The sequence below is a fragment of the Bos javanicus genome, chromosome 21 (assembly GCF_032452875.1).
Source record: "Bos javanicus breed banteng chromosome 21, ARS-OSU_banteng_1.0, whole genome shotgun sequence".
NCBI classification, from domain to species: Eukaryota; Metazoa; Chordata; class Mammalia; order Artiodactyla; family Bovidae; genus Bos; species Bos javanicus.
This window is the reverse complement of record NC_083888.1, coordinates 19,967,669-19,985,686: the sequence shown is the minus strand read 5'-3', so window position 1 is coordinate 19,985,686 and position 18,018 is coordinate 19,967,669. Positions and strand designations below refer to the sequence as shown.

General features: G+C 48.7%; 1 protein-coding gene across 6 annotated transcripts in view; it reads right to left on the bottom strand.

The window, feature by feature from the left end:
* Window positions 1–18,018, bottom strand: part of ACAN (aggrecan) — a 69,054-nt gene that overhangs the window by 35,634 nt on the left and 15,402 nt on the right. For 4 of the 6 annotated variants that reach the window (XM_061394394.1, XM_061394396.1, XM_061394399.1 and 1 more), the window contains exons 2-5: window positions 4,690–4,766; window positions 3,684–3,788; window positions 2,038–2,421; window positions 547–721 (exon numbers count right to left, since the gene is read on the bottom strand). In XM_061394394.1, coding sequence (XP_061250378.1) covers window positions 547–721; window positions 2,038–2,421; window positions 3,684–3,788; window positions 4,690–4,759 — 734 coding nt within the window. In that variant the 5' untranslated portion in view covers window positions 4,760–4,766. The remainder of the gene's footprint in view (window positions 1–546; window positions 722–2,037; window positions 2,422–3,683; window positions 3,789–4,689; window positions 4,767–18,018) is intronic. The other 2 variants (XM_061394395.1, XM_061394397.1) reach the window with 1 other exon arrangement.

Here is an 18,018-nt window from a genome sequence, read left to right as displayed (position 1 = left end):
AGAGCTATTTCCCTTTGTTTTCTTCTTGTGGCTTTGTGGTTCTGGCTTTTGCATTTGGAGCTTTGATCCACCTCGAATGAATTGTCTCATCTTGCTTTTACAGGCTTGCTCACATGATTGCCCTCTAAGGCTCTGTCTGTCTTGCTGGGCAACCCACCCATTCCTTAGCAGCTGTGCTCAGGGGAAAATGAACCAAAAAGCTTAATTTACATGTGTCTTGCCCTATTAAAAACAGAATAGAAAGTGGTTCACAAAAATATGTAAACACCAAAATTTAAAAAAGATGTAAAGGGAAAAATGAGTAGGAAGAATAATGATGTATAATTTGCATGGAGAAAATGCTCACGTAGAGCTATGCTGCTAGTGATCACTCATCCACCACAGGACAGAGGACCAAGGATTTGGGACCTGACCTCGAACTGGCCAAGGCATCTGTCTAGCCCCAGCCCAGGCTGGCCTTGGTGTCATCAGGCTGGCACCAGCTCAGTGCTGGTCGGCGTTGCAGTCCGTCTCCCACTCCACTCCGATGGTGGCCCCGGGGCTCACCTCACAGTCTGATCGGCCAGCCAGCCGGCGTCGCACTGGTGGAAGCCGTCCTCATAGGCGGCCTGCAGCTGCTCGGGCGTGGCGATGATGGCGCTGTTCTGCAGGCAGGCCCGCTGCGCCCTGTCAAAGTCCAGGGTGTAGCGCGTGGAGATGGCTCTGTAATGGAACACGATGCCTGCAAGACACAGGAGAGCGAGAGGGCAGGTCAGTGCAGCCTCCCCTCATCCAGGCCCTTACAGAATCAGGGAGAGTCAAGGGGGCATAGAGACATCTGGGCTGGGCCTCCAGCTGATGGGTGAATCCCAGCTCCATATCTGCATGGGGTGCTTCTGCCTTTGCTAGAACATTTCTATTAACAGGGAGCTCATTACCTTATAAGGCATCTTTTTGGAAACCTGTGATAATTCTGATAATCAGGTTATTTGATTTGGATCAAAATCTGCCTTCCTCATAATTTTTCATGTCATTCCAGGACCCCATATTTGCTTTGCAGAAAGATGCCCCCTCAGCCCAGGGCCATCCCAGTGAGAGTCTTGTTTAAGGCATAGGTAGGAGCAGACTGCCTTTCAGAGAGTGCTGAGCACCAAAGAATCAATGCTTTCGAATTGTAGGGGTGGAGAAGACTCTTGAGAATCCCTTGGACAGAAAGGAGATTAAACCAGTCAATCCTAAAGGAAATCAACCCTGAATATTCATTGGAAGGACTGATGCTGGAGCTGAAGCTTTAATACTCTGGCCACCTGATGTGAAAAGTCAACTCACTGGAAAAGACACTGATGCTGGGAAAGATTGAAGACAGGAGGAGAAGGGGGAAACAGAGGATGAGATGGCTGGATGGCATCATCAACTCAATGGACACGAGTTTGAGCAAACTCCAGGAGATAGTGAAGGCTTCTCTAAGCCTGGCATGCTGCAGTCCATGGGGTTGGGAAGAGTTGGACAGAACTGAGCAAATGAACAACAACCCAACAGGAAAAACATGGTGCTGACTGAAGTCCTGAAGCCTACCAAGAACACAAGCATATTCCTTAGTCCATTGAGGGCAGGGGACCAGAAAGTCCTCATCCCTTTCTTTGGCTTCTGGAACTGGAGGTGGAGGAAGGAAAAGACATCTGGGTGGAGAGTCAGGAGATGCTCTGGCTCCCTTCCTGGGAAACTTCAGGCAAGTCACTTAACCTCAGTTTGCTTGTCTGTAAAATGGGGATGATCACAAAGCAATCGAATCACAGGATTGTTGGGAAGCACAGATTGTCATTCATTACACGTGACTGTGGCCACGGAGTATTTAATTCACTCAGAGTCTGGTGAGAGTGATGTTACTAGCTTCGTGTTACAGAGGAAGCAACTGAAGTTAAGTAACTCAACTGAGGTGCAAACTGGCAGGAGGAGGAGCTGGGGTTTGCAAGCCAGCCAGCCTGGGTGCCCACCAGTGAGGATGGCATTCTGGTTCTTTCTGTAGGTGAAGCAGGGTCCCCCCGGTCAGGCTCTCACCTTTTACCACGACCTCTAGGGTGGCCTGGCTGTCCTCGATGCCGTGCATCACCTCGCAGCGATAGATCCCGGAGTCATTGGAGCGCATGTTCTGGATTTCCAGGGTGGCGTCGCTGGGGATGGCGGGGTAGTTGGGCAGCGTGACCTTGTCTTGGTAGGCGCTGTTGACCCGCACCCGCCCTTCAGTGGCCACCAGCAGCACCACCTCCTTCTCCTTGGAAATGCGGCTCCACTTGATTCTTGGGGCAAGGGGGGCGGTGGAGGGGGCGGTGGTCACGGGGTGCATGGGGTCGATGAAGTAGCAGGGGATGGTGAGGGAGCTCCCCAGGAGGACCCGCAGCGGGGACGGTTCAGGGATGCTGACACTCAGCGAGTTGTCAGGTTCTGTGCAGGGAGACATGGGGCGGGAGACAGAGCCGTTAGTGCCCAGAGAGGACCACCCAGCCTCTCTGTCAGTCCTGGAAATGACAATGTCTGTGCTGGTGCTGGGGAAGCCTCCTGTGTCATATGGAATTCCCTTTCCAGAGCAGCTTCCTCAAGACCCCCTGGTCTCTGTGCCTCAAGATGGGAACTATGGAGCCAGAAAGGATTGCAGAGGAGGCCATTGGGAAATTCACAGGTGTACCTCTTTGTTTCTCAAACTGGGGTACCCTAGGTGATGCCAAGCCATGGGATAAACAGAACCCATCTTTCTGGAGTGACAGCTTGACTCAAAAATTGGTAAAAAGTTACTTTGGGGGAGAAGCTCCAATACTTTGGCCACCTGATGTGAAGAGCTGAGTCACTGGAAAAGACCCTGATGCTGGGAAAGACTGAAGGCAGGAGGAGAAGGGGATGACAGAGGTTGAGATGGTTGGATGGCATCACCAACTCAATGGACATGAGTCTGAGCAAACTCTGGTAGATAGTGAAGAACAGAGAAGCCTGGCATGCTGCAGTCCATAGGGTAGCAAAGAGTCGGACATGACTTAGTGACTGAACAACATCAAGAAAAAATTACTATGGGGAAGAAAAAATTTATACAACTTGTAAAGCTAAGATATAAAAATATCAAACACTTAAGGAGGTCTGCTTTGGGCTCCATCCTGACCTTGCAGAAGGACTAGTCATTCTGTTCTGTTGTTGGGGGCTCAGGGGCCTAGTTGGAGAGGCATCAGAGAAGATCAGACGTTTAAGTCTGCAAAGAGTCAGCCTGGGGTGGGTTGGGATATGATTAGACTCCATTAAAAAAACAACAACAACAACAAACCTAGATGGTATTGATAGGGAAGATGCAGAGAGTTTGCAAATTCTGTTAGAAGTCAAAAATCTTCCTGGTATTGGAAAGAAAGAGCCTTTGAAAAAACAGCACTTTTATGAACAGTCATACACTTATTGAACTTTTTTTTCCAGGAGAGCCTGCAGGTTGACCATAAAAATGTTTCAGATATTTGTGAGTGGCAGATACATAGCAAGGCAAGAAAGAGGGAGCCAGGAATGTTTGGGGTCCAGCCCTAACCTTTTGATATCCTGGGGGGTCACTAGCAGGCCCTTCACAGAAATATCCCTCTGAGGCTCTGCCCTAGCACAGGACACAGCATGGTTTTAGTGGTGGTAGCTCTCCAGGGCAGGTTCCTCCCAGGTGGCACTAGTGGTAAAGAACCCACCTGCTGATGCAGGAGACATAAGAGACTCAGGTTCAGTCCCTGGGTCAGGAAGATCCTCTGAAGGCGTGTGTGGCAATCCACTCCAGTATTCTTGCCTAGAGAATCCTATGGACAGAGGAACCTGGTGGGCTACAGTCCATGGGGTCACAAAGAGTCAGACAATACTGCACTGACTGATCACGCACACACGGTTCTCCAGGGACAACTGGAAGTGACAGCAGCACCCAGCTCTGCAGTTTTTAAAGCTCTCAACCAACCCTCATGAAATGGTTGGCCTGTGTGGGCAAATCACCCCAGGGTACAGCCAGCTGGGTATTCAAGGGTCTCAGGGCAAGAGTACAAGTGGAGACTCATGGATCATATGTCTAAATATTTAAAAGCTATACATCAAGCCAATAGACCAATAAATTATTTTTAAAATTGTTCTATCTTCTTATTTGACAATGATACCTTTCAAAATGAAAAACCAGATTCAAATTTAGAATTCTTGGATCCCTTAGAGTTTTGCATTGGAATGTGGTGGCCACGCTGGAGGAGAGGGAATCAGGACCCCTTTTCTTCCCTCACAGCTCTGCACTGTGAAGGGTCTGTATTTATCCAGGCCCTCACAACCCAGCTCTGTCCACACCCGAACAGCCACCCCTTCACCTCTCCCACTGGCCTTCTGGTGGCTCAGATTGGTGATGGTGGGTGGTCCTTTCATGGAAGGATGGACCCAGAGGAGCAAACCATGCAGCCCTGGAAATGACTTGGGTCCAGCTGGACAGGGAATTCTGGGCGTCCTGGGTACCCAGAGGGAGAATAGAGCAGGGTGGACACATATCACTGGCCCTACAATTCCTTACTTTTAGGGAATGTTGGGGCTGTGGGAGAGTCAGAGAGGGGGGCCTCTAAAGTGATGGCCCAGATCAAGCACCAGGACTATCAGTGCCAGGCTTGGTCTCCAACCCCCGAGTCCAGTCCTCAGTGCCTGCCGGGTAAATGAGACACACGGGGATGTCCTCACCTGAAACTTCTACTGAGATGGCTGCTGTGATGACCCTCAGAGTCACAAACACCAAGAGTAAAGTGGTCATAGTTCACCTGGAAGAGAGGGGAACAGAGATGTCATTCAGAGGTTCAGATATGGTGAGGTGGAGGGTCACGTGTCACATGACAAGTGTGATAAAGTCCTCATCCATGGATCTGAAATCACATCAAGAGAAGGAGGCTAATTTTAAAAAAGTGATAATGATTATACTTGAATAATGGCTTTATGGATAATTTTATTTTGCACTTTGGATTTTTTTTCATGTTTTATAAACTGTCTATGATAAGCATGTATAACTTTTGTGATTAAATAAAACAACAGATATTTATCTAAAAGGCTATAAAGAGTTGGACACGAATGAGCGACTTAGTGTATAAACACACACACACATTAAGGATTATAAAATATCCTCAGCTGATCTACTGTTTATCTCACCTATGTGCAAAGAAAAATGAGGTTTTATTGGGGAAAAAAAAAAAAACCTATAAGGAGGCTGCATTGTGATCTGAGCGATATCTTCTCCAAGAATCCTGTCCTCACAAAACCTTCATGGATTCCTCAGTTTAATTACCAGTGTGAGGCTGTAATTAAATTTATCTCCTCCTGCGTTTTCTAGGGAACCTCTCATCTTCTAACCAGTAAAGTCTCATCCTAAAGGATCCCTGTGATGGTTGATTTTATGTGTCAATTTGCCTGATCCATGAGGTGCTCAAATATTTGGTCAACTATTATTCTGGGTGTGTCTGTGAGGGTGTCTTGGGAAGAGATGAACATTTAAATTGGCAGACTAAGTGGAGCAGATTGCTCTGCCAATGGGGGTGGGCCTCACCTAATCAATTGAAGGCCCACATTTTTGCCCCAAGTGGCTGAACCTTCCCTAAAAAGAGATAATGTCTTTTGCCTGATGCTCACCAAACTGCCTTCAGACTTAAACAGAAACATTGCTTCTTCTTGGTTTCAAGGCTTCATACCCTGGCTCTCCTGGCTCTCTAGCTTGCCAAGTGAAAGTGTTAGTCACTGAGTTGTGTCCAACTCTTTGCAACCTTATGCTCTGTAGTCCACCAGGCTCCTCTGTCCATGGAATTCTCCAGGTGAGGATACTGGAATGGGTTGCCATTTCTTCCTCCAGGGGATCTTCCCGACCCAGGGACTGAACCTGGGTTTCCTACATTGCAGGCAGATTCTTTACCATCTAAGCCAGTTTGTTAGCTTGCCAAAACCCTTCACAATCATGTGAGCCAATTCCTTAGAATAAATCTCTTTCTATATGTATATGCACAACCAAATAGTTCTGTTTCTCTGGAGAACCCTGCCTAACACAGTTCCCCAGGCCCAGAAAAGTGACACGAGTTACCCTGTCTCCTTGATAAACTCTGAACTTGCCATCAACTCCAAATTCAGGAACCTGTGTGTTTTTGGACAGAGAATGTACCAAGATTTGGGGCACAATTCAGGGGTCTCATTCAAGTCAGGGGAAGGATGCTCACCCAGATTGCTCTGTGGGATATGTGCTAAGTCGATTCAGTCATGTCTGACCCTGTGACCCTATGGACTGTAGCCTGCCAGGCTCCTCTGTCCATGGGGTTCTCCAGGCAAGAATACTGTGTGTTGCCATTCTCTCCCCCGGGGGTCTTCTTAACCAAGGGCTTGAACCTGCCTCTCTTACATCTCCTGCATTAGCAGGCGAGTTCTTTATCACTAGCACCATGAGAGAAATGACAGCCCAGGACCCTTGAAGCAACCCCTGTTGGCCCAAACAATGACTTCATATGAATTAGAGAAAACAAACTTTCCTTACTGTCATCTGTTGGAAAACTATCCCGGAAAGTATACTGATCTGTGATGACAAAACCTAAAGGGAACCCCCTGCGTAACTGGAACCCTGACTCTGAGCGGGCCAGAGTACTCAGGCCTCAAGAAGACCCATCTGAATTTACAAGAGATCAACCAGAGGGATGGTTCTCAAATTGGCTACACACTGACATCACCTGGGCTTCAGCCTGGTCCTCAGACATTTTAAAAGCTCCCTAGAATGTTCTAAAACGTGGCCAGGGCACTGCTGGCTAGAGAGTATGTAGTCACACTGCGGACACTTGTGACTTGCACCCCAGGACACGTGCCCTAAAGACAGGAAGGGAGCTTTCACAGGCTGAGTGCAATGCCCAACTGAGGCTGCAGCCAGCGCCCCTGACCTGGACTCTGTCAGCATCTGATGACCCAGTAGGAGTCTCTGTTGGCTCAGTCACCATCAGCTGTGGCTGGATGGATTTGAGGATGAGAGGCTCTGAGGTTCCCACCCCTAGAATGTGGGGAAGGGAGTGGGTAGGGCCAGGACTCTGGGGACCCTCGTGGGTGACCCTAGTCTGTCATTCTTTTAAAAAATTTTTTTTTCTTTTTAGATGTATATATATATATATATATATAGTGGACATGCATTTGGGTAAACTCTGGGAGTTGGTGATGGACAGGGAGGCCTGGCATGCTGAAGTTCATGGGGTCGCAAAGAGTCGGACACGAGTGATTGAACTGAACTGAACTGATATATTTTTAATTTGGCTGTGCTGGGTCTCAGTTGCAGCATACAGGATCTTTATTTGTGGCATGTGCGATCTAGTTCCCCGACCAGGGATTGAACCCAGGCCCCCTGCACTGGGATTGTGGAGTCTTAGCCAATGGACCACCAGGAAGTCCCTTAGCTTGTCATTTGAGTGATCTTTCCACAGCTATCCTTCATTCATTCCACGTACAGCAGGCACCTGAGGGATGAAAGGGTTGTCTGTGTGGGTGCTGCTGGGGGCTCAGAGATGAAAGTGTGAGGCGTAGGATGAGTAGGAAGTCTGGAAAATTCCAAAGGCTTAAGAAGCAGCCCCTAGCTTCTGAGGGATTTTTCTCCTTAGAAGCTGCCTTTAAAAAAAAAAAAATCTCTGGGACTCCAGGTTCTGGCTCGTGAGGGGCCTTTTCCTCAGGCCCAGTGTGATCCGACACAGCCAAGAACTATTTCTCTGGAGGCTAAAAGGGTCAGGTGTCTCCTCCTCTGTGAGGAGGGGGCTAGACTTGCAGGGCCTTCTCTTCCTAGAGCCTCAGGGAAAGCGTGTCCAGACAGAAGGCCGCCTGTTCTTCTTCCCTCAGAACACCCTTCACTGGGAAGTTCTCTGTATGTTTTCGGAGTTGTGTTTCTTCCCTCGCTCTCTGAACAAGCCTGACATTGTCCGGGAAGCAGTGGTTCTCTGTGGGGCTTGGGTTTGCTCTGTTTTTCTCCCTGGCTTCGGCCAGGAATGAAAAGGGCAGGGAGTGGGCATTGGCGGTGGTGGTGGTGGGCGGGGGGACGGGTTGTGGGCAGAGAAATTAATTTTATTTCTTCTTCTTTTTTTTTCAAGACAAACTTTGGGATAGAAATATCGTAATAAATATGCTCTTGTGTTTGTGTGTGTTTTCTCAGCTGTAAAGAAAATAGGGAGAAATTCCATTCTGTCTGGATTCCAGTGTGTCCAGGTCTCACTGAGCCTTTATGTGAGGAGATGGACTCTGCCAGTCCCCACAACAGGGCAGCCTTTCTGCAGGGGAAATGGAGCTGGATGGTGGCGATGGGATTGGGAGGCTGGGGCTGAGGACAGGGGAAGGGGTTGTCTAAAATGGAGGGAAAGAGGGGCTTGAGGAGCAGGTGAAAGTTGGAGGGTCTGTGCAGAGCTTCTGTGGGCTCCATGTGTGTGAGGTTGGGCTCATTACCAAGGAACTGGCTTTTTCAGGACAGAATTATTAGGAAGTTTGATGGGGGAAAGAGAGCATGCTAGTGCTTTGAACCTGAGCTCAGGCCATGTGTGTGTATGTGTGAGAGAGAGACAGACAGACAGACACACACAAACCCATAGTTGAACGTATGGAAACCCTCCACCTCCTCATCAGCTAGACCCTATCAGATGGCTACCAACCCAGTCAGGGCTTTGACCTTTATTCCATCAGATTATGGGGCTGAATGGGAGGGGCTCACCTGCCTGCCCTGAATTCTTATTCCAGCAACATGCCGCGGAGACCCCTAGACCTGTATCCCAGTCCTGCTCGGCACCTCCTGCTTTAATAATCAAAGATCCATCTCCATGGCTATTTCAGAGACTAAGCAAGAGAATGTGCCAGGCAGACCCTGCTTCTGAGGGCGGGGGCTGTGTCTGGCTCGGCAGCAAGCCCAGGGTCTGGCACTCAGCAGGCATCCGTCAGCACCACTCTCTTCCCTCCTCCCTAGAGTCAGGCCTGGGTGAGCCTCTCAGAATGTGGGGACTGGAAGAGCGTCTAGTGGTTACAGGGAGGCTTCTTGCCCTGGGATGAGGGTTGGATGAGATGACTTTCCATAAAGGATAAAACTGCCTTTGCCAACATCACCACCCTACCACACATTTGGAAAATAAGGAACTAGAGAAAATAAATCACCATCATTCTCCATCCTAATCCAACCATTGTTCGTGTTTTGATAGTTTTCCTTCTGGTTTTTTTCCTTAGGCATCCACTTGCGTTTCGTGGAGTTGTAATCTTTTTGCATCCTGTTTGCTTTTTCCACACAGCATGGTGAATCAAATGACTTGTTTTTGGTTCCTTCAGAACTGATGGATGGCTTTGGGGCTGTACAATCACGACCTCGCTGCTGGGAATCCTGTCTACATGGCCGAGGCAGGTGATCTTCAGTCTCTAATTGAACAGGAAGTGCTCATTCATTCTTCACGGGGTGACCCCCGCCACAGTTAGTGTGTTAGTCGCACAGTTGTTTCTGACTCTTTGCAACCCCGTGGACTGTAGCCTCCCAGGTTCCTCTGTTCATGGAATTCTCCAGGCAAGAATACCGGAAAGAGAGATTTTAAACCCAGAATAGGGAAAGTGGCAGGGATCCCACATCAAGGACACATCTGGCCAGACTGACTCCAACTGCAGCTGCTAATTTCCCACATATTCTAAATAGACATGGTGGGAAGGCGTGGAAAAGGGGAGTCAGGAAACTGACTCCAGGTGAACTCACACAAGCCCTCAGTTTTCTCATCTGCACGCTGGAATCAGAATGGGACATGGTGAAGATAATTTTCATGGATGCTAATGCTCATTTTATATTTTCTCCTCTTTCTCTTCTCTCTCTTTTGCTTATTCTCTCTCCATCTGTATCTTTTTCTAAAAAATAGAGTTGATTTCCTTATTCCTATTGTATTACTTGGGCTTCCTTCATGGCTCAGATGGTAAAGATTCTGCCTGCAATGCAGGAGACCTGGGTTTGATCCATGGGTTGGGAAGATCCCCTGCAGGAGGGCATGGCAACCCACTTCAATATTCTTGCCTGGAAAATCCCCATGGACAGAGGAGCCTGGTGGGTAAGTCCATGGGGTCACAAAGAGTTGGACACAACTGAGTGACTAAGCACAGTGCATTGTATTACTTGCTTGGTTATCACTGCAAATTAAATTCTGCAAATGTTTTCCTGCTTTCTGGGCAATTAAGTGAGTCCATTGGGAAAAGCTGTGGCAGCAGGTTGGGGGTGCTGCAGAGCGACCTTTCAAACCCATAGTTTTGTCTAGGATTGGCCTCAAGCAGCCCTGTGCTAAGACAGAGGGCACAGTGAGGTGGGGAGGGAGGGTTTTCCTCTGAGTTGCTTATATTCTTGTAGATGGAGACATATCTGTACCTAGAAAATAGCAGGCGTGTGAGTGGGTGCCAGGTCCTTGATGCTGTCTAGAATGGCTGTGTGACCCCAAGTGTAGTTTTTGCATCTTTGACACAGCGTAGCATGGGAGAATTGGCCCTGGAGTTCTCTGAGACTCTACGTGCCAGCTCCACACAGTGCAGAAAAGAGACATTTGATATAGGGTCAGAGTCGGTCACATCTCACCTGTCACAGCCTCCCCCCGGGTTAGAAATGAGCTCATCCCTTGTTCTGATCCTGCACCCAGATCAGCATTCCCTGGGAAGGTTCGAAACCACTGGGAAAGATGCCCCCCTGTGCCCTCCACATGCTGGGGAAGATGTAGGGGGCAGCAGAGGGATGCAAAGAGGGGAGCTGTGTGGTTATGAGTATCATGCCTAAGTTCAGAGGTATTAGGCTTTCAGGGGAGCCTCAGGCTCTCAAGGGAGGAGCAAGGTTCAAGTGGAGGAATCAGAAGAAATCAAGAAATGATCAAGAAAAGAAATCAAGAAATGACACAGGTCCAGGGACTTCCCTGGTGGTCCAGGGGCTAAGACTCCACATTTCCAAAGCAGGGGACCCAGGTTCGATCCCTGGTCCGGGAACTAGATCCCACAGGCTGCAATGAAGATTAAAGATCCCGTGTGCTACAACTAAGAGCCAGAGCAGCCAAATAAGTAAATAAAACAATAAATTAGTTAATAAAAAATAAAAAGAAAGACATGTGTCCAGAAAGTGTCACATCTGGTGCCTGTGTATGTGTGCTCCCAGTTGTGTTCAACTCCCTGTGACCCCACGGACTGTAGCCCACCAGGCACTCTCTACTAATGTGGGCTCGCCTTCGAGTGGTGCCCGTGGCTTGGGTCTGGCCCTCCTGTTTCTCTTCCTTCCTTTTGCTCACGCAGTTTGTTCCTTCCAGAAGACTTTATATCTGTAGAACAGCTCTTCATCTGACCTAATCATAGCCTTTTCTGAATCCAGGGTAAATACTACCTCCTGGGAACTTCCAGATACCTTGGCCTGAAACCATCTCCTTTCTGCCCATGTTCTTTGTCATTCCTTGTGGTTACCTCCAACTAATGAACAAACACATGCCAGCTTGTGATTTCTTTCCCATCGTTGTTTTAAACTCCCAGGCTAAGCACTTATGGGGGGTGTATGGGTGGGGAGTGGGGCTGTGTAGTGAGAAGAAGATGGCTTTGGAGTCACAGGCATGTGCTTGTGTGTGCTGAGTCATGTCTGACTCTTTGTGACCCCATGGCCTGTAGTCCACCAGGCTCCTCTGTCCATGGGATTCTCCAGGTAAGAAATACTGGAGTGGATTGCCATTTCCTCCTCCAGGGGATCTTCCCGACCTAGGGATCGAACTCATGTCTTCTGTGTCTCCTGCATTGGCAGGTGGATTCTTTTACCACTGAGCCACCTGGGAAGCCCTTGGAGTAACATAGATTCTGTTGAATTGCAACTGTGATACTTACATGTGAACATAAAACCTTGGCCCAATTATTTAACCTCTTGAAGGATCAATTTCCCTAATTCTAAAGTGCTGATCAAATAGGATCTATCATATAGGATTTCTTTAATTCCCTGGAGAAGGGCATGGTAACCCACTCCAATATTCTTGCCTGGATAGAGGAGCCTGGTGGGCTACAGTCCATGGGGTCTCAAAAAGTTGGATATGACTGAAGCGACTTAGCATGCATGCTCTGTGTGGCTTTCAGTAAATTCTGTCTCCTTTCCTAAATCTTATCGGACTGGATCCTCCCTGGCTGAGGTGGGAGAACAGCTGCATTGTGTACACACATCATGGTCTTCAATCCATTGTGGGTGTGCTGAGCACCTAGTGTGGGCACCAAGCACTGGGCTCTGCACATCATAGTCCCTCAACCAACGTGAACTGACTTGATAGAAGTTATATCCGATAGAGTTCATGCCTAGATCTAATTGAGATGATGTCCCATGTGTGGATGGTCATTTGATTTGCAATGACAGCAAACAGTGGGCTCCCCTACAACTTGGTTAACTTAGGGCTCATGACTATATTCACCCCAAGCCTGGGTATAGGATGATAGTTCAAATAAAAGTCTAGATTGTTTAAGTGAGATGCTGATGCTGCTGGTGTCCTCTCCAGTGACCCAAGCCTTGTCACTCTCAGAGCTGCCCCATGTTCACTGAATGAGGCCAGCCATCCCTGTTCCACCCTTAGGCAACAGTGAGCACCTTACAGCCAAAATCAGCTTATACTGTGGTTTCACAGACAATCTAAAGACTGCCTTTATTGGACTTCCTTGGTGGCACAGTGGATGGGAATCCTTCTGCCAAGGCAGGGGACATGGGTCCAATCCCTGGTCAGGGAAGATCCCACGTGCTGAGGCGCAACTAAGCCTGTGCACCACAACTACTGAGCCTGTGCTCTAGAGCCCGGGAGCAGCAACTTCTGAAGCCCATGTGCTGTAGAGCCCGTGCTCCACAACGGGAGAAGCTAGCGCAATGAGAAGCCTGCAACAAAGAGTAGCTTTCACTTGCTGCCAGCACAGCCAAAATAAATCAATAAATAACAGCACTGATTTTGGTTGGCTGAAGGTGTGAGTGGGTTTGCAGGTAAAGGCCCTCCCTATGGAGGTGGGTGACAGGCACAGTGGGAACCCGAAAGGAGTAGTTCTGGTTCAGGGCACAGTGAAGTGTTAGTTGCTCAGTGGTGCCCGAGTTTTTGTGACTCTATGGACTGTAGCCGGCCAGGCTCATCTGTCCATGGGATTTTCTAGGTAAGAATACTGGAGTGGGTTGCCATTTCCTTCTCAGGGGACTCAGGGATTGAACCCGGGTCGCCTGCTTTGCAAGCAGATTCTTTACTGTCTGAGCCACCAGGGAATCCCACAGTTGTTTTTAAAAAACATCAGTTTCTACTCTCTCTGGCCTTTCTGTCTTGATTTCCTTCACTCACTGAAAAAGGTCCTTGCTAGTAACAACTGCTTGACCTGGATCTACTGTGATGAGAGATATGCTATTCTTCTCTCTGGGGTCCACTTTGAACCCAGGAACCATGCAATTTCCTGAAATAGCCTAGTCTCAGTTTCCTAGGAGACCATATGGTCTGGGAGAAGGTGAGTACGTTAAAACTACAACCTGAATTCATACCTTTGACTCATCACTTGCTATATTTTAGATGAGCTTGAGAAAGTTTCTTGACAACTCTGGCCAGAATATCCATGAATGATGGCTCTGGAAATAGCTAATTTCCAGTTAGGAGGAGAACAGGGAGTGATGACTCCCATGACAAATTGCTCTAAATGTCTTATTTCCTCTAAATCATCAAACAGAAGTCCTTTTGTTCCCTGAGCAGTCTGATCTGTTGGGTGGGGTGGTAAAAGGCATTGGGAGGAAGGAAGCTTATATCACATTGGAATCTTGAGTGAGCCAGGGACGTAGAGCTCAGATCAGAAAGGACCGTTAAAACGAATCTTGGCCTATATTTCATGGCAGAACAGGACGAACGCTCTTGGAGTAAAGTCCAGCCCCTTCTCATGTTCTATTAAGTCCCTACATTCTATGCCCTCACTCCTGCTCACACCACATCATACCTCTATTCCCAGCCACATTCTAGCTATTTCTTGAACATAAAAATGTGTTTCTTTTTAATGGCTTTAGTTCCTTCTCTTCCTTCTTCCTGGTACACATTTCTGGATCTTTCCCTCATTGGCCACTTCCATCATTCTAGCTTCAGTTCAAATGTCCCTTCCCTGACCACCCTTTCCTGACCCCTACCCAGTACCTCCTATCACGTCACCCTATTATTGTTTATTTATAGCATTATCATTACTAGAACTTCCTGAACTTTTCCATTTGCTTGTTTATTATTTGTTTCCTCTACTAGAATATACATTCCATGAGGGCAGGGACTTTTGTCTGTTTTGCTCACTACTATCCCTGGGGGCTCTGGAGAAGGCAATGGCACCCCACTCCAGCACTCTTGCCTGGAAAATCTCATGGACGGAGGAGCCTGGTAGGACACGACTGAGCGACTTCACTTTCACTTTTCACTTTCCTGCATTGGAGAAGGAAATGGCAACCCACTCCAGTGTTCTTGCCTGGAGAATCCCAGGGACGGGGGAGCCTGGTGGGCTGCTGTCTATGGGGTCGCACAGAGTTGGACACGACTGAAGTGACAGCAGCAGCAGCATCCCTGGGGGCTCAGATGGTAAAGAATTTGCCTGCAATGGGGGAGACCCAGGTTTGATCCCTGGGTTGGGAAGACTCCCTGGAGAAGGGACTGGCTACCCACTCCAATATTCTGGCCTGGAGGATTCCATGGACAGAAGAGCCTTGCAGGCTACATACAGTACACAAGTTCGCAAAGAACTGGACACAACTGAGTGACTAACACTATACCTATTTAGGCTTCCTAGGTGGTGCAGTGGTAAAGAATTCACCTGCCAATAAAGGAGACAGAGGAGATGTGGGTTCTATTTCTGGGTCAGGAAGATCCCCTGGAGAAGGAAATGGTAACCCACTTCAGTATTCTTAGAATATTCCATGAACAGAGGAGCCTGGCAGGCCACAGTCCATGGGGTCACAAAAAGTCAGACACAACTGAGCACCCACACACACATACATACTTCAGGTGTCTGCAACAGTGCTTGGCACATAGAAGGTATTCAACACATATTTGTTGAATGAATGAATGAATGAATGGTGCTTCATGAATGGGCAATGTCCCTTCTGGATTGTTTGGGAACAGAAGGAGCACTAAGCTTAAGACTGATAATAACTTGCAAATCAACTGATTTCAAAGCATTCTTGCCTCCTCAACCCTGAAACACATTAGAAGGCCTAGGAGGAGTGTTAACTCTGAATGCGGGTCAGGGGTAGCCCGGAACATACCATGGCCCATGGAAACATCCATTTACCCTCATCTCCTGCTAGGAGAGGACCAAGACTGGTCAGCATGGATCTGGGGACCACTAAGCAGGGAGTGGTGGGTGACCCAGGAGATAGAACCCTGGGACAGAACAGAACTCAGAGTCATCTAACAGCCTGATGAAGGCTGTGTATTTAAGGAGCTGGGAGTGAGCCAGGTCCAGAGCTGGGAAGGAAGGCCAGCCATGATGGTGCTTCTTAGGATGGGAGATTGCACCCAAACCTGGCCCCAAACCATAAGACCAGACCAGGGTGGGCACCAGAGGGAAGAACTCAGCTCAACATCACCAGCCTTTCCCCATCACTCCCACCTCTCCTTACCCTCGACTGCAAATTCCCAGTAAAACCAGTTTAAAATGGAGAGTGGTACATGGCACAGTTTAAAATGGAGAGTGGTACATTAATGGCTCCCGATTCACTCGCCCAGGGACACTGAGCTTTGCCCTGTTCTCTGTGTGGAAAAAAACTGATACTTGGGACCTGCCCCTTCCTGTTCTCAGCCTTCCATTCCAACCCGGGATCTTGGAGGTTTTCTCTGCATTAATTTCAGACGTTGTGTAAATATCAGCCCTGGGAGTTTGGAAAAGAGTAAGTATCCTTCAGCCCAAACTTTCCATCAGGCACAAGAACCTTTCCTGGGGCAGGAATCTGGGGCCAAGAACTGAGTTCCCTCCAGTTGGCGCTGACCACCAACCTGGCAGGACAGAGTGCTCCTTCCTGTAGGAGTTTGGGAAGGGGCTAGGGGACCCAGCAGGACTCATCAGGGGCCTCCCTTGGTGGGAACTGAGCCCAGGTTTCCAAAACTATCTTTGGTAAAGCTTTCTGACAGCTGAAGGTCCTGGCCAGCAACGACACAGGCGTTTGGGGTTACAGATGAATTCCTGAGCAAAGCAGAGGGCCAAGTGCCTAGGATGCAGCTAAAAGGAAACAAAAGGGCAACTAGCCCAACCCCTTAAACTCCGGGGGCAGATGCCCAGGTTCTTGGAGTTTAGTCTAGACTTGGGGTCTAGTCAAGAGTAAGAAAGAGGATGGGCCACTGGAATCAAGCCTCATTCTCTTGACTGTAGTTGCATGCCCTAATTCTAGGACTGGGAAGACGTCATAGAGAACATTCACTTAGTTCCTTTTGGGTCAGGCTTCTCTTTGAGAGCCACTGGATGTTGTGGACCTGGCTCCCAGAAGGTAGTCTCTAAGTCTTTATTTACCTGGGGGCCTTGGGCCACACTGGATTGTCTGTACTAACTGTGATTTACGGCGGGGGTCTTGGGTCATGTGATATCAACTTGACCTCTGGAAGGACTGGAAACTAAGGTCAGCATGTGGGTGGTCAGCCATGTCTACATGACCAACCCACAGTGAAAATCCTGGACTCAGGTGAGCTTCCTGGGGTGGCAACACTCTGTACACATTGCAACCCATTGTTGTTGGGGAAGTAAAGGTTGTCCACACAACTCCCTGGGACAGCGCAACTGGATGCTCATGCCTGGTCTCTCTGGGACCCTGTCCTGTGTGGCTCTTCCCTATGCTGGTTTTGATCTGTATCCATCTGCTGTGATAAATAGTAACTGTGAGTGTAACAGCTTTGCTGAGCTCTGAGTCCTTCTAGTAATCAACTGCACCACAAGGAGGTCTTGGAAACCTCCTGAAACTTTCTGCTCCACCAGGTTAGTTCGCCCTGCCCAGGGGGGTTTAGCGTGGTTCGGGTACACAGCAGACAAGCCCGCTTCTCCCCATGGCCATCCTTCAGTGACACTGCTTTCTCTTCTTGGCGCATATGCTCTGAAGAGCTGAGCACTCTTTTTTTGGCCCTCATGTGGACGGAATCATTGCCTTTCATCTGGAAAAGTTCCAAGGATTTCCTGGCTCTCCTCCCTCCCTCTTTTCCTCCATCAAACACCCATCATGTGGAAAACTCTGCAGCGGGTGTTGAGGAAGGATCAGAGTGGATCTGCCGCTGGGGCTCACTGTGTGAGGCAGGAGGTGAGATGTGTGAATAAATCCTACAGCACCAGAGGGGAGCCTCTCTCAATGAGACCGCTCCACAAGCTAAGACATAGAAATCACTCCTGTTTTGGGAGGACCTGGGAGAACTGTGAAGAAGAGATGGCTTTTGAACTGAGCCTTGAAAGATGTGACGAAGGGGACGACAGAGGAAGAGATGGCAGGATAGCATCACCGACTCAATGGACATGAGTTTGAGTAAACTCCGGGAGATGGTGAAGGACAGGGAAGGCTGGCCTGCTGCAGTCCATGGGGTCGAAAAGAGTCGGACATGACTGAGCGACTGAATGATGACAATGGGCCTGTGGAGGTAGGGGAAGGGCATTCTGGGAGGGTCACATGAATAAAGGTATGGTAAAAGGAGTGGATCCAACTGGTGTAGGATCACATACAGTTAGAAACAAAGCTGGGCCAGATTCTGAAGAGCCTCCATGATTGGGCTAATGAGTTTGGTTTTGTTTTGTAGGTGATGGTGGGGGGCTGTCTCAGGGTTTTGGGGAATGCCCTGATCTTAGGTGTGTATCAGGAGGAAACCATGGCCCCCAGTATCTCTGCTTGCTCTGTGAAGTTCCCATTGCCATCAAGTGCACCCTCCTCCCTCACAGCAGGAGTGCATGCGGCCTATAGCATTTGTCTGTTTCTGCAGGGAGACTGCACCCACTGGGCTATGCACTGGGCTTGTCCATCCTTGGGTCTCCCTTGTCCATGAGCACCTACCCTTCCTCTCAAAATGG